The 16423-nt window shown below is 36.8% G+C and overlaps 1 protein-coding gene across 1 annotated transcript in view; it reads left to right on the top strand.

The window, feature by feature from the left end:
• Positions 1-16179, top strand: part of LOC103586866 (selection and upkeep of intraepithelial T-cells protein 8-like) — a 72405-nt gene extending 56226 nt beyond the window's left edge. The window contains exons 6-7 of the mRNA XM_008568212.1: positions 9177-9299; positions 16076-16179. Of these exons, the coding sequence (XP_008566434.1) occupies positions 9177-9299; positions 16076-16179 (227 nt within the window). The remainder of the gene's footprint in view (positions 1-9176; positions 9300-16075) is intronic.
• Positions 16180-16423: the final 244 nt, after the last annotated feature.

The following is a 16423-nucleotide window of genomic DNA, read 5'->3' on the forward strand; positions in this document are numbered from 1 at the left end:
ACCCATTGGTTGTTTAGGAACATGTTGTTTAAAATCTAATTATTTGTAAGGTTTCTGAGAATTTTTCTGTTGTTGTTGACTTCTAATTGTATACCATTGTGGTCAGAAAAGATACTTGATATGATCTCTACCTTTTTAAATTTGTGTAGACATTTTTTGTTACCTAATATATGATCTATCCTGGAGAATGTTCCATATGTAGCTGTGAAAAATGTGCATTCTGTACCTGTTGGATGGAATGTTCTGTTAATATCTGTAAGGTGCATTTGGTCCATGGTACAGTTTATGTCAGATATTTCTGTGTTTACTTTCTGTCTAGATCATCTGTCCATTGCTGAAAGTGGGGTATTAAAGCCTCCTATTATTATTGAATTGCACTCTATCCCTCCCCTTAGGTTGAATAATGTTTGCTTTATAAATTTAGGTGCTCTGGTGTTCAACGCATATATATTAACAATTGTTATATCCTCTTGTTGAATTGATCCCTTTATCATTATGTAATGACCTTCTTTGTCACTTTTTACAGTTTTTGACTTAAAATCTGTTTTATCTGATATAATTATGGCTATTCCTCCTCACTTTTGTTTTTTATTTCTATGAATTATCTTTTTACAGCCCTTCACTTTCTGTCTATTTTTATCTTTAACAGTTAAGTGAGTCTCCTGTCAGCAGCATATTGCTGGCTCTTCTTTTTTTAATCCCTTCAGCCACTCTATGTCTTTTAGTTGGAGAATTTAATCCATTTATATTCAATGTTGATACTGATATGTGGGAATATGTTCCTTCCATTTTCTTAATTGTTTTCCAGTTGTTCTATAGATCCTTAGTTTCTTTCATTTTCTCTTATTACCTACTTGTGCAGATTGGAGGCTTAGTTTGGTGCTAGTTTTGTCTTCTTTCTCTTTCTCATTTGTGTATCTGTTGTATTTTTTTGTTACCTTTGGGATAACATAAACAGTGTTGTAGTTATAAATGTTTTAAGCTGATAGCAACTTAACTTTGGTCACATAAAAATTTTTGTTGCCTTAATTTACATCTTTATCTCTTGTGTGTTTCTTAGCTGCTAGTTATAGCTGCTGCTGTTTCTTGGCCATTTTTGCTTTGAACCTTCATATTAGTAGATTGAAGGATTTATAGAGCACCTTTACCTCATGGAGGTATTCTGAATTTAAATTATGAATTTATGGCTGAGATTGAATTATGAATTTGCCGTATTTGGTGAGTATTTTTTTACTTTTTTGTTTTAATGATATCAATTATTGACTTTTCTTTTCCAGTTGTAGCACTACTTCCAGAATTTCATTTCCTGTAAGGCTGGTCTAGTATTAAAGAATTCCCTAAGCTTCCACTTATCTAGGAAGGTCTTTATTTCTCCCTAAATTCTTTTTTTTTTTTTTTTTGTCTTTTGTCTTTTTCCGTGTCCGGCAACGGATCACAACCCTCAGTGTTGCCCCCGTACCGGACCGGGGACCGGCAACGGGATTGCAACCCTGGGTGTTGCTCCCGTGCCTCACTCAGCCAGTGAGCGGGAACCGGTCTGTATGTGGGATCCGAACCCTCGGGCGGGAGCGCCGCCGCGCTTCCCAAGCGGCGCACTATCCAGTGCGCCACCGGGCCGGCCCCTCCTACTTGTTATTCTTGTTCTTTCTCTTTCACATAAGTTTTAAAATCAGCGAATCAAGTTTCAAAAAAATTATTGAAATTTTTATTGGAATTGCTTTGAATTTATATACCAGTTCGAGGAGAACTGACATCTTTAAATTACTGAGCCTTCTTATCCATGAACATGATAGAGCCCTATGTCTATTTAGGTCTTATTTTAATTCTCCTATAGTTTTACTTTTTTTTTCTATGGAGTTCTTGTTAGGTTTAGTCCCAAATTGCTTTTCTCTTGCCACTGTAATGATACTTTATAGCATCAAGCAGGGAATGGACAGCTCTGCAGGATAAAGAATTCTTGGCTGATGGCTTTTTTTCTTTCAACATTTTGAATGTATCATTCTGTTCTCCCCTGCTTGCAAGATTTCTGTTGTAAAATCTGATGATAGTCTAATAGAAATTACCTCATATGTGACTTGACACTTTTCTTTTGTAGCTTTCAGAATTTTCTCTTTGTTTTGTCTTTTGACAGTTTGATTATGAAATGCCTTGGAGGAGATCATTTTGGGTTGAGTCTAACTGAGGACCTTTGATCTTCCTGAATCTGAATAAACGTGGGTGTGGGGTGGGAGGGTAAAATGTCTCTGTAAAGGCTTGTCAATTGAGTGGATGCCACTGCCTGATCAGAGGTTGGCAGGACCTGGAAGCTCTATGAAGGACTGCTGGAGGAGGTGAAGCCACCACCTAATCTGCTGTAAAGGGGGGAGTAGGCAGGCACCAGTGTAGTAAGACATGACAGCTCTGTGGGAGGCTGCTGTATTAGCTTTTGATCCCATAGCAAGCCTATAATGTGCACCCAGGCCCTGTAGTTCTTTGTAGGACTGCTAAGTGGCAGCAGAGCACTGTCTAGAACATTCCACTATCCAGCAGGGAGCAGGTATGTACCAATGCAGCAGGGTCTGCTAGCTTTGTGGAAGGGTGATGGATCAGCTGTTGAACCTGGAGCAAGACTGCAAGAGTGCACCAGAGTGTAAGACTCCATCAAGCCCCACTGTGGGGAAGCTAAGCCACTGACCAGTTTGCTTTTGGCAAGGAGTAGGTGTGCACCAGTGCATTTTGACGTGGCAGTTCTGTGGAGGGCCGCTGGCTCAGCTCTTGAGCCTGGAACAAGCCTACAAGGTTTTAACAGGGCCCAGCATCTCAGTAAAGGCCTGCTGTGGGAAGGCAAGCTGCTGCTTATTCCACTGTTGGTCAGGGATCAGGTGTTCACTAGTTGATAATGGCCAAGAGATCTGCAGAAGGCCACTGGATCATCTGTTGAGCCTGAGGCAGACCTGAAAGGGTGCAACCAGGCAGTGCAGCTCTGTAGAGGCCCGGTGAGGGAAGGCAAAGCTTGGTCATGGAGCAGGAGTACACTGGTGCAGCAGGACCTGGCAGCTCTGTAGAGGTCTGTCATTGGAAGGCAAGCAGCTGCCTGCTCCACTGTCTGTCAGGGAGCAGGTTTACACTGGTGCACCAGGCCTGGAAGCTCTGTAGAGGGTCATTGGGGGAGAGAGTTCTACCTGAAGGAGTGGCTGTCAGGATGATGTGGGCATCTGTGGGCTCAGGGACCTATGGGTTGGGCAGGAAAGGTGTTAGCAAATGTGGTGGACCACCACTTTTTGGTGGCTTCGCTCCTGAGCAGATCTACCTGCTCATCTGAGAGGGGTATGGGAAGCTGCAGGGGTTCAGATCCTTGGGTCTTGGTCTTTCTCTCTGGCCTAGGTGCCAGGCAGCTGGGACTGTGGACCTGCCAGCACCCATGTGAATGTGTTAGAGACAAGGTGGGACCTCAAGATTGAGTGAGCCAGCTTTCGCCAGCCCTCCAGGCAGGATACACTAGAGTTCTGGGATTGGTTTCAAGATGGCACTGCGCCACAGCAACTTAGGTTGGGAGGGTGGGGGTTTCTCTGTCTGGGCTTTTAGTATGAAGCCATGTAGATGCACAAACTCCCAGCTACTCTCCAAAGTGAGTTGGGCCCTGTGAGGACAGGGGAACTCTCCTTTGGCAGGGATTGCTGGCATTTGTGGCATCAGTGGAAACATTGGGGTTTTTTCCAGCTTACTTTATCTCTGCCTGACTCTGAACCAGTTCAATCCCTATGGAGAGACAGTGAGGCAGAGGCAAGATGCCTTGCTCTGCTCTCTATGGTGCTATCCCAGTCTTCTGTGCTCCACAAGAGTTTTGTCACCCCCTTGGTACTCTGCAGTGTACTTCTTAAGTCTTTCCAGTAAAAATATAGTTATTTGTTGTTTGGTCTGTATCTTGTGGGAGGGACGAGTGCCAGAAAACGCTAGTTGGTTACCTTGCCCTTCCCTCTTTGTTATGTATCTCTAATCATTCTATTTTTACTTTTATAATTTTAATCATTCGTCTGTTTTCACTTATAATTGACACAATTTATAGTGTTTTTCTATTATTTAGTTGTTCCCATAAGTATACAACCAGTACACTTAACTATAAAGTCTAAATTTGGTTAATACCTTAAACACTCTCAAAAGATATAAAGACTGTGAAATAGTTGTAAAACATTTGTATCCTGTAACATTACTGAAATCAGTTCTAATAGTTTTTTGGGAGAGTCTTTAGGTCTTCCTTTATATAAGATCATGTCATCTGCAAACAGGGACAATTTGACTTCATCTTTTCTAATCTGGATGGCCTTTATTTCTTTCTCATGCCTGATTGCTCTGGTGAATAATTCCAATACTGTGTTAAATAGGAGTGGTGAGAGTGGGCATCCTTGTCTTGTTCCTGTTCTTAAGGCAAAACCCTTTAGTTTTTCCCCATTCAGGATGATATTGGGGATGGGCTTGTCATAGATGGCTTTTATTGTGTTAAGATACTTTCCTTCTATACCTAATTTCCTGAGAGCCTTTATCATGAATGGATATTGAATTTTGTTGAATATCTTTTCTGTGTCTATTGAGATAATCATATGGTTTTTGTCCTTGGTTTTGTTGATGTGGTGTATCACGTTTATTGACTTATGTATGTTGAACCTTCCTTGCATCTCTTGGATGAATTTCACTTGATAATGGTGTGTTGTTTTTTTATGTGTTGACGTATTCTGATTGCTAGTATTTTGTTGATGATTTCTGAATCTATTCTCACCAAAGATATTGATAGTAGTTTTCTTTCTGTTGTTGTATCTTTGTCTGGTTTAGGTTTAGGTGATGCTGGCTTTGTAGAATGAGTTTGGGAGAGTGGCCTGCATTTCAACCTTTTGGAATAGTTTGAAGAGAATTGGTATTAATTTCTCTTTAAAGGTTTGGTAGAATTCAGCAGTAAATCCATCCTTTGTTGGGAGACTGCTGATTACTCATTCAGTCTTGCACCTTGTTATTGGTCTGCTCAGGTTTTCTATTTCATCTTGGTTAAGTCTTGGTAGTGTATAAGTGTCCAGAAATTTATCCATTTCCTCCAGGTTTTCAAATTTGTTGGCATACAGTTGTTTAGAATAGTCTCTAATGATTCTGTGTATTTCTGTGTTATCAGTTGCAATGTCTCCTTTTTCATTTTTTTGTTAACCCTGCTAATGGTTTGGCTATTTTTTTAATCTTCTCAAAAAACCATCATTTTCTTTCATTTATCTTTTGTATCATTTTGGGGGTCTCTATATCATTTAGTTCTGCTCTTGTCTTAATTATTCTTTCCATTTACTAACTTAGGGATTGGATTGTTCTCATTTTTCCAGTTCTTTGATGTGTAGTATTAGGTCATTTATTTGAAATATTTCTGTTTTTTGATGTAAGCATTTATTGGAATAAACTTCCCTCTTAGTACTGCTTTTGCAGTATCCCATAGGTTTTGGTATGACATACCTTCATTGATTTCAATACATTTTTGGCTTTTTGTTTAATTTCTTCTTGGACCCATAGATCATTTAGGAATTATTGAATTTCCATGTATTTGTATAGTATCCTGAGTTTTGTTTGTTATTAATTTCTAGTTAAAATCAATGCCCCCAAATCAGTAGAATTTACATTCTCCAATAACAAGCTAGCACAAAAAGAAATCAAGGAAGTAAGCCCTTTGCAAAAGTCATCCAAAAATTAAAATACCTGGGAATCAATTTAACTGAGGAAGTGAAAGATCTCTACAAAAATAATTACATGTCACTACTGAAAGAAACTAAAGACACAAAAAGGCGGAAAGATATTTCATGCCCTTGGATTGGAAGAATCAACATTGTGAAAATGTTCATACTATCCAATATGATCTACAGATTCAATGCTGTCCCCATCAAAATACCAATGACATTCTTCACAGAAATGGAAGAAAGAAATCCTAACATTCACGTGGAACAACAAAAGACCCCAAGTTGCCAAAGCATTTCTGAGCAAAAAAATAAATAAAGTGAAATGAAAATAAAGCTGGAAGCATAACATTATTTGACTTCAACCTACATTACAAAGCTATAGTAACCAAAACAACAAGATACTGGCATAAAAATAGGCACTTGGGCCAATGGAACTGAATAGAGATCCCAGAAATAAACCAACAGACTTAAAACCAACTGTTTTTTGACAAAGACATCACAAACACATATTAGGAAAAGGACTGCTTCTTCAATAAATGGTGCTGGAAAAATTGGACAACCATATGCAGAAGAAGAAATTAGACCTGCAACTCTCACCACCATATACCAAAATAAACTCAAAAGGGATTAAAGACTTAAGTATAAGACCTGAAACTATAAAATTACTAAAGGAAAACATAGTGGTAACACTTCAGGTAGTAGGACTGGGCAAAGACTTTATGAATAAGGCCCTAAAGCAAAAGCTACTAAAGAAAAAAATAAGTAAATAAGATTATATCAAACTAAAAAGCTCCTGCATAACAAAGGAAACAACAGAGTGAAAAGACAACCCACAGGGTGGAAAAAAGTATTTGAAAGCTATACAACCAACAGAGATTAATATCCAGAATGTACAAGGAACTCAAACAACTACACAGTAAAAAAAAATAAAAAATGACCGAATTGAAAATTGGCAAATTAGCTGAATAGACATTTTCAAAGGAAGGCATGCGACTGGCCATCAAATACTTGAAAAAATGCTCAATATCACTAATAATCAGGGAAATGCAAATTAAAACCACATTGAGATATCATCTCACCCCAGCTCAACTGGCTTTAATCAAATGGATTGAGAATAACAAATGCTGGTGAGGATGTAGAGAGAGGGAACTCTCCTACACTGTTGATGAGACTGTACATTAGTACAGCCACTATGGAAAACAGTATGGAGACAAACAACTACAGACAGATCTGCTATACAACAGAGCAATTGTACTTCTGAATATATACCCCCAGGAATGGAAATCATCATGTTGAAGGGATACATGCACTGCCATATTCATTGCAGCTCTATCTACAACAGCCAAGATATGGAACCAACTTAATGTCCACTGATGGATGACTGGATAAGGAAAATGGAATGGAATACTACTACAACGGAATATACTGCTCAGCCATAAAAAAGAATGAAATTCTGTCATTTGCAGCAATATGGATAAGCCTGGAGAAAATTATAAGTGAAAAAAGCCAGGCACAGAGGGAAAAACACCGCATGTCCTCACTTGTAAGTGGGAGCTAAGGGAGAAAGAAGGAAGGAAAGAAAGACCACAGCAGTGCGTTGGACTTGCAGAGGGAGAGAAAAGAAGTAAGTTTGCTGGAGGTGGGTAGGGTGAGGGGTGTTGAGGAGAGGTTGGGTGGGGGACAAGGGGAATAATTGTAGTTTGAGATGGGGGACTGCTGACAGTATTGATCCAGTCATCCTATCTTGTGCACAGGTGCTGATGGTCAGCTCAGTGCCCCATGAATACATATAATAAATTTTTTAAAAACACAAACATTTAGCCCATTAAGATATATACTATGGTTGTTGGAAATTTTAAATCAATGTTTTTCAAACCTCATAGGAGGTTATTGTAATTACTGTTCCATATGGCATTATCTATTTATATTTATCCATATATTTACACCTTTTTGACCTTTTATTTTTCTTGTGTGTCAGACTTTATAAATATGACCACATTATCTTGTGGCTTTTATTTCGCCTTTGTTTTAATGGCCACAGAATTTTAGGTTGTAGATATTTTCCTCCAGTGCATTGAACACATTATTTTACTAACTCAGCTTTCACTGTTTATTTTCTAATGAGAATTCTTTTAGTCTAATTGCCACTTTTGATTGTGAACTGTGTTTTTTTATGGCTGCTCAAAAGAGTTCTTATTTGCTCTGTGTGTGTGTGTGTGTGTGTGTTATTCTTTTTATTTGTAATAATAGGGATTTGTGCTCCCTAGTTTTCTACATTACTGTCTTTTATTAGACCTTAAAAATTCTCAGCTACCATTGTTTCAAATACTTACTTTTCTCCATTCTTTAAATCCTCTTCTTTTATAACATTAGATAGCCATCAATTAGAACTTTCAACTCCATCCCGTATGTCTCTTACCTTCTCTTCTTTATTTTCCACTTTTTCTCTCCATTCTAATGTCTTCTAATTTATTATCAAGTTTATTAATTAACTCCTAATATATGACTAATTTGTTGTGGAACCTACACTTTGAATTCTTAATTTCAGAAGTTGTGTTTTAGTACTGCCATTTCTATTTACAACTTTGTAAAATGTGCCCTGTTCCATGTTGCTTTTTATTATTTTCTGCCCTGCAGGTGTTTCCTAGCTTGTCTTATTTAATTTTTCAAATATAATATGTATAGGTGTTTTATGAAATCTGTCTTATAATTGAAATATCTAAAATTGTTTTGTATCTGTTTTCTGATTTCTTCTGAATATTGTCTTTGTAGCTCTAAATCATTTTACAGATATATTTAATAAGGGCCTACTGTGTGTCAGGCACATTTCCAAGTACTGAGGACTCAATGCTTTGCATTAATAACATCAAAATTACCATCTGTAACTTCACTATTGGTTCTTTTGAGCCCCAGCACTATGACAACCTTTTAAAGATTTAAGTTCAGAAATCACGGTTTCTTTATTAGTCTTTGTCCATTTGTTATTTAAATGGATTGACTTTGAGCTCCTCCAATATTATGTTTATATCCACTGTACACTGAATATTAAAATTTTCTCTTATATCACTGAGCTGCAATTATAAAAAATTTTATTTTACCCTTCTGCTCAGAGGCCCAATGTATACTATCTGTGACATTTCCAAAACATTTTCCCTCTACAGCTCCTAAACAAGTGTATAAAAATAAATATGAATGTGTTCTTAGTTATCTGTGGGTAAATGAGTAGAGATGACATTTCACAATTTGCATTCATGGCTCAGCTCAGATTGCATGCACTCTCAGGCTTAACTAAAATACCAAGTCTTATCATGTTATCAAACCTAGGTTTACAGTCCCAAACTAGGCCCAGAAAAACCAAGTAATGAGGGCCAGCCAACAACTCCTCTTCCCTTTGTTAAGTGTACTCCTACACATCTGGTTTCTTAATTAGTGCATCTTTTCCAGTCTTCATTTCATTTCTACTTTTTAAGTACCATTTTTTTCTTTTTTTTCCAGTCTCTATTTCAGATGACCTGTTCCAATTGTATAGTACTTGGATGAGTGATGTATACGTGATCGTATGTGTACTAATGTTATTTTTCACCATACTGATTCTTTTTCTATTTTATACCTTGAAAGGTAAGTGAGGTAGCAAGGGTGGCAACTCCCAGGATGTATCTCCTGTACCTCTATCTGAACCCCTTGAATGGTTAGCCCTTACTCTATGAAACTTCTGTTATGGGGTCCAATAAGCTATAGAAAAAAATGGTGGCTTGGGTTATCCACATGTTTTCCTCTACTTCAGCAAGCAGACCAGGGGCATTTTAGGATTTACCTGTGTCTTACTAAGTGCTCATTTCACTAAATTGCAAAGTACTCTTTTACTTATGAAAGAACACGTTAAGTGCTAAAATAGGGGTTTTACCATTTTCATTTAAGACTCAGTGGCACCAGAGAAAGACCCCAGCCCAGCCACACCTGAACATTTGCTGCAAATCCACAGGGAAGGCTCTCTCTGTTATCTCCATTGAACTCTTCCTTCAACTAAAATTTATGACATGGTAAATTAGGCATATGTACAGGGAGGGATAGCATAACATTCAAATCATAAGCAATTCCCAGGTTAGAGTCACACATCAGCAACAAGAAAGAGCAGGTGTAATAGCATAAGAGCCAGAGCAAGTTTGCACTCAAACCGGTGCAGGTTTATTTTATACCTTCTTGCTGTGGCTCCAAATGGTAACTAATTCTGGGACTCATAAATAAATGTAATCTCTTTAAAAATCTTGGGGCTTTATAATGAGAAAGAATGTAGAACACCTCTGAACTTCGTGGTATCTGCCCTTCAGAGTTTGTGGGGGGAAAAAAGTCAGAATATTCCAAATTTCTGGAACTTTTCTCGTTTTGCTTGAAGTTTGACATTTACTTTTGCAGTCCTTTCCCCCTACATTAGGGTCTTAGATACCTAAATTTTGGTCTCTTTTATAAGCATTTCTTCCAATTCTAGATATTGAAAGTAGAAAGAGATGGAGATATTGGGCAGATTTATGGGATCTGAATCCTTGACTCTTGTTGTTTACCATTCACTTATTACAGCAACCGTATTTGCACAGGAAATAATGAATACAGACAAGGCTAGGAAAATTGCCATTCCCTAATATGATAACTTTCTCCAAAACTGAACTAAACTTTAGTAAGTCAAGATTGGGCCTATTGGTGTTTAAATTTGAGTTAGGCCTATGACCATAAACTAAAAATGGCATCATACTACTTAGATCCATAAGCCCAACAACGACTTAGCCCTTTGACTTTACCATTCTCATTGTGAAGAAAGTCTAGTCCAAAGCAGGCACAGCGGTTAGGAATAAAATAAGGAAAAGGAAAAGAAAAGCAAGACAAGAGTGTGTTGTACCAATAGAGGTTTATATGTAGGCGCTGCCTCCTGCCAGAGGTGGTAATGTACAGAGTAGGCACATGTCCAGGGAGGGGTAGCATATCATCCAAATACTGAGCAATTTTCATGTAAGAATTGCATGCCAATAAAACGAAAGAGCAGAAGTTACAGCCTAAGAGACAGAGCAAGGCTGTGCTCACCCTAATACAGGTTCATTTCATCCTCTTCTTACCTTGGCTCAGCAGTTTTCCTTTCTTTCTGAAAGAGAATCAGGTAAATTCCAAATCTTTACTAACTTGAGAGTGTCCAAAATACCCACCAACACCTTAATCCTGTGAAACAGGGGTTTCCCTTTCTGAGGAGGGCCAAAGTGTGTCTTGTCCCTGTCATGTTTCTCTATATAAGTCAAGCAATTGCAGAGGTATAGGTTCTTTTACCCAGACTGCAATTGACAAGGGAATGAGTCATAGCTGTGATATTGGGGTTAACGTTCTACTTCCAAAGGATATCATTTAACTTCTCTCTTGACAAATATATTCCAAATATTCCAATGTGCAGTTGCAACTACATTGTCTTGCAAGACACTCCTCTCCCTTTGCTAAATGATATACTCCAAGTTTATGGCAGGGCTCCCAAATTTTGTGCCTTGCATGATACCTAGACTAATCTTTGCTTGTCTATATGTATCTTTCCATCCTTTCAAAGTTTTTTGAATGACACATATAATTTACACAGAAATGATTGTCACTACTGGTTTCTGCTGTACAATTTAACTCTACAAAATGTACAATCGAAGAGGTTCTCTTCTTTCTCCAATTTTGTTCTGTATAGGAAATATAGACTTTGATCCTGATCTTTATTGACCTTTGGATGCCAGAAAATACCCCAATGGCCTCGATGTGCATTCCTGCCCATATCCTAAATTTAATTGGGTTTAAATCAACATGCCATCTATAATCAATAATACCCACTGCTTCCTTAACAGATTTTCTACAATTCTCTGTGGAATCAGACTTCTCATCTGAACACAGGAGGATTGAAGACAGTACACCAATGACATAAAACTTTTAGGAAAAAGCATTCTGGACAAACAGCCTGCACTTTTGTGAAAATCCAAGAAATTATCAACATGTGAGAGCAAAATAAAAGTTTTTCTAGATATTCAAAGATTCCTAGAATATATTACCTATGTTTCTTCTTTGCAAATATATGTGAGAAATTACCTAAGTCAAATGTAATTGCATCGTAATTAATATCTCAAGCTAGGGGAATATCCAATAGGTTGAAATAGTAAACTAAGAAACAAATAAATGTATCATAAATGTAAATATTTCCCTGAAGTACTCTAAATATATGATAAGCAGAAATGCAAATGAACAAAACTGTGGTTTTCAAACCGAGACTCAAATTGGATGAAATTACAAAATAGAAGATTGCTTTTCAGGGTATATAATTAAAACTTAATGGTAAAAGCAGTTTAGTGTGAAGAGATAAGAAATAAATACCTGGAAAATAATACTTGTATATCTATATTAATGTTAGCAATTATACAGAAAGCAGAAATACTATAGCTAAAAAAGATTTCTAAACTCTAATAAAAGGAGATGATATTTTAAATTCTAGCCATTCTCGTTAGCATGTAGTGCTATCTTAATGTGGGTCTTAATTTGTATTTTTGTGATGAATATATATATAATGCAGTATAAAATATAGGGAAAAGCAATACATCTAAGCATGATGCCTTCTGTAAAAAAGTGCAAAATCAATTTAAAGCAATGTGCAAATGAATTTAATCTAAAAAATCAGAGAGGAAAAAGTTTGGTGTGGAACTAACACCTTAGAGAAGGATTTCTGGAGAAGGTGGGGTTTGAATTGGACTTTTAAGGGACTTGATGCTTCAGGTTTACAAAGTAAGAGAAAATAAACCAGGGGAGATATCTGATGATTCTAAGCATAGAGTTTTTGTAATAATGGGTTGTTTTTAAGCAGTCTTGCTTCTTGGTGTTTTGAAAAGTTCCTCTGTGAGTTCTGCATGATTGCATCATAAGTAGGGACATGCTGATACAGCTCTCTGAATGACATTGTTAAATGAGTTGTGTAGCCTGAAGTGCTGAGGTCAGCAGATTTCCTTGGTTTCTGGAAGTCACAGAAATAGGCACTCTTGGGTGTATTGTTTCTGGAAATGCTTGGCTTTCATGTAGGACTAAATTTTTATTGAAATAAGAAAGTTTTACTCAATATAATAAGTTTTCAAAGTTGAAAAGGATGTTTTCATAGGGCTTTAAAGGTACACAATTTATTCTTTTTTTTTCTGTAGGCTTGAAGCAATTAAAGTCTATACAGTAATTTACATATTGATTAAAAAATATATGAGTATAATAACACTAATATATTTCAGTTATTATACATAAATTTCTAGAATAACATATAATATATCAAGATAAATAATATTTAAAAGCACTTGGAAATATGGTTTGCAAATATTTTCTCCTATTCCATAGGTTGCCTTTTCATTTGTTGATTGCTTCTTTTGCTGTGCGGATAGTTTGAGGTAGTCTCACTTGTTCGGTTTTGCTTTTGTTACCAGTGCTTTTGGTGTCAAATTCAAGAAATCATTTTCAAAACTAATGTCAAGGAGGTTTTTATCTACTTTCCTTCTAGGACTTTTACAGTTTCAGGTCTTACATTTAAGTCTTTAATCCACTTAAAATTGATTAAATGTATGGTGTAAGACAAGGGTCCAGTTTCATTTTCTTGCATGTGAACATCCAGTTTTCCCAAGAGCATTTATTAAAGAGTTTATCTTGGGCGGGCCCCGTGGCTCACTCAGGAGAGTGCTCTGAGGCCATGTGTTTGGATCCTATATAGGGATGGCTGGTGTGCTCAATGGAGGGTTGCGATCCCTTTACTGGTAAAAACAACAAAAAAGGAGTTTATCTTTTCCCCATTATGTATTATTGACACCTATGTCAAAAATTAGTTGGCCATATATGTGTGGGTATACTTCTTTTTTTTTTTTTGTCTTTTTTCATGACCGGCAACGGATCGCAACCCTCAGTGTCGCGCCCGTACCGGACCGGGACTGGCAACGGGATCGCAACCCTCGGTGTTGCGCCCGCACCTCGCTCAGCCAGTGAGCGGCCGGTCTGTATGTGGGATCCGAACCCTCGGCGGGAGGGCCTCTGCGCTCTCAAGTGGCGCACTGTAGCAGTGCGCCACCGGGCCGGCCCCGTGTGGGTATACTTCTGGGCTCTCTATTCGGTTCCATCGGTCTATTGTCTGCTTTTATGGCAATACCATCCTGTTTTGATTTCTATAGCTTTGCACTACAGTTTGAAATCAGGAAGTGTGATTCCTTCAGCTTTGTTCTTGTTTAACATTGTTTCAGCTATTCAGAGCCTTTTCTTATTCCATACTTATTTGAGGATTGCTTTCCTATCTCTGTGAGAAATGCCATTGAGATTTTGACAGGGATTGTATTGAATCTATAAATCACTTTGGGCAGTATGGACATTTTAATAATATTAATTCTTTGAATTCATGAACACAGGATATCTTTCCATTCATTTGTGTCTCCTACACTTTCTTTGACTAGTGTCTATGCTTTTCAGTGTACAGATCTTCCATCTCTTTGGTTACATTTACTCCTATTTTATTCTTTTTGGTGCTATTATGTATGAGATTGTTTTCTTGATATCTTTGTCAGATAGTTTGTTCTTAGTGTATAGAAATACAACTGATTTTTGGTAGTTGATTTTATATCCTGCCATATTCCTCAATTTGTTTATTAGTAAAAACAACCACAGAATGGGAGAAAATAGTTGTATATGTAGACTGTTAAAAATCAAAAAAATCTCAAACTCATAGAAGCAGAGATTAAAATGGTGGTTACCAGGAACTAAGGGGTAGGGAAAAAGAGGAGATATTGGTCAAAGGATACATAACTTTAGCTGTAACATGAATAAATACTGAGACCTAATGTGCAGCTGATAACTACAGCAAATAATAATGTATTCTATACTTGGAATTTGATAAATGTGTAGATTTCAAGTGTTCTCACCACACAAAAAGGCAACTGTGAGGTGATATATTAATTAGCTTAATTGTGGTAATTATTTCACAGTGTATACATATTCAAAACATCACATTGTACACCATGAATATATGCAATTTTTGCCAATTATACCTCTGTACAGGGGGAAGAAACACTTAGGAAAAATATTTGTGTTTATGTTTTTTTGTCCTCTCCTTGGTCATATCCACAAATATTTACAATTTTTATTTAAACATCTATGTTTCTTCTTGGAGAAAAAAAACTGCACTTAATTTAAGTGCACTACTGTTTTTCATGCACAAGATGGGCCTCAAGATAGTGAATGGGCTCTTTAAAGTTGCCATGCTTTGGGCTTTATTTCCTTATTGGTCATATTGAGTTCTGATAAGTTAATTTTTAAAATTTTATTCAATATATTTTAACATTTACTCGTACATATTTGTGGGGTACAGTGTGTTGTTTCAATACATGCATATATTGCACAATGATTAACTTAGGGTAGATAAACTAATTTTTACTGCAGTACCAATAATTTTATTTGTCATCCCTGCAACATGGCATTCTATTACAATGTTACAGTGCATTCTATCAGTGCTCTCAGGTTGAATAAAGCAGTGATGTAAAAATTCAGGGGATGGGATTTTAAGAATCATGGTAAGTGCACCAATCACAATGCAAAGATATTTTTTGATCAGTGACTCCTTAGCAGTTATCAATTTGTACCAAAGTTGGAACATAATATTTAGTAGAACTCTTTTATACTTACTACCCTATAATTTTATTTTCTCATGCAATACCATCTAATTTTTTGCTTTAACATATTGTTTTAAGCACATGATTTCATTATCTAACCTGTCATGACCTAAGATCAGATCCCTATCCAATTGCCTACTGCACATCTTTACGATAGACACAACAAAATTAATGTCCAGAAATGAAACAACTTTCCCTATATTTGGTTTAAAAAATCATTCTTTTAGGTTAATACACAAAGGACTTGTTAACCATTTTCTCATGATTACCATGAGTTCTCATGCTAATAGTTCCCTGATAAATTTCCCTAATTAATGTCTTAGATTTCCCCTGATATTATGTAATTCTTGAGCTCCAAAACTATCAATAAAACTTGGCTGAATTTTGTGAAGAACTGTCTTTTGGATGAGGTCTCTGCTCAGAAATTTTTGACTGGTTTTCTTCTCCAAAGCGATTATACACCATAAGTTGTCTAAAGTTTAATCACATAACCTTTTACATGAATGTAGAGTTTAACGCATCTCAGAAAGAAAATTCTGTCATTCAGAGTTTTCCAACCAGGGAACAGTATGACTAAGGTAATGGTGAGTTCATCATGCTTGGAAGTATTTAAACATATATTTGACAGCCAAATTAAGTGATAAAAGAAATTAAAGGAATATGTGCTCTAAGCTAAGTTATTTAATTTTAAGTCCTTGCTTTTTTCTATTACAGAACTTCAGTGGCTTTCTGTTCCTTTAGTATCCTCAGAAATTCTTAAAGCCACAGCTGGGATTATCTGCACAACTTTCAGTATGTTGGCAGGGAGTGATTCCTAACTACAGTCATATGTGAGGTCTACTCAAAATCATTCAAAACTCCAAGCTATGCCATATTTCTGTGTTTTTCTTCTCCTCCTAACTTCTGAATAATGCTGTATAAAACCGAAGGTAAAAGAACTTAAAGTCATGGGGGCCAATCCTACCTTTTCAACATGCTCCCTTTAGGAATCCTTGTTTCCTAGTTGTTAACTCTCTTTTCTTTTTCTTCTACATTCCAGTTCCTAATAAAGATTTGTTGGAT

This window comes from Galeopterus variegatus, unplaced genomic scaffold, assembly GCF_000696425.1.
Source record: "Galeopterus variegatus unplaced genomic scaffold, G_variegatus-3.0.2 Scaffold387, whole genome shotgun sequence".
NCBI classification, from domain to species: Eukaryota; Metazoa; Chordata; class Mammalia; order Dermoptera; family Cynocephalidae; genus Galeopterus; species Galeopterus variegatus.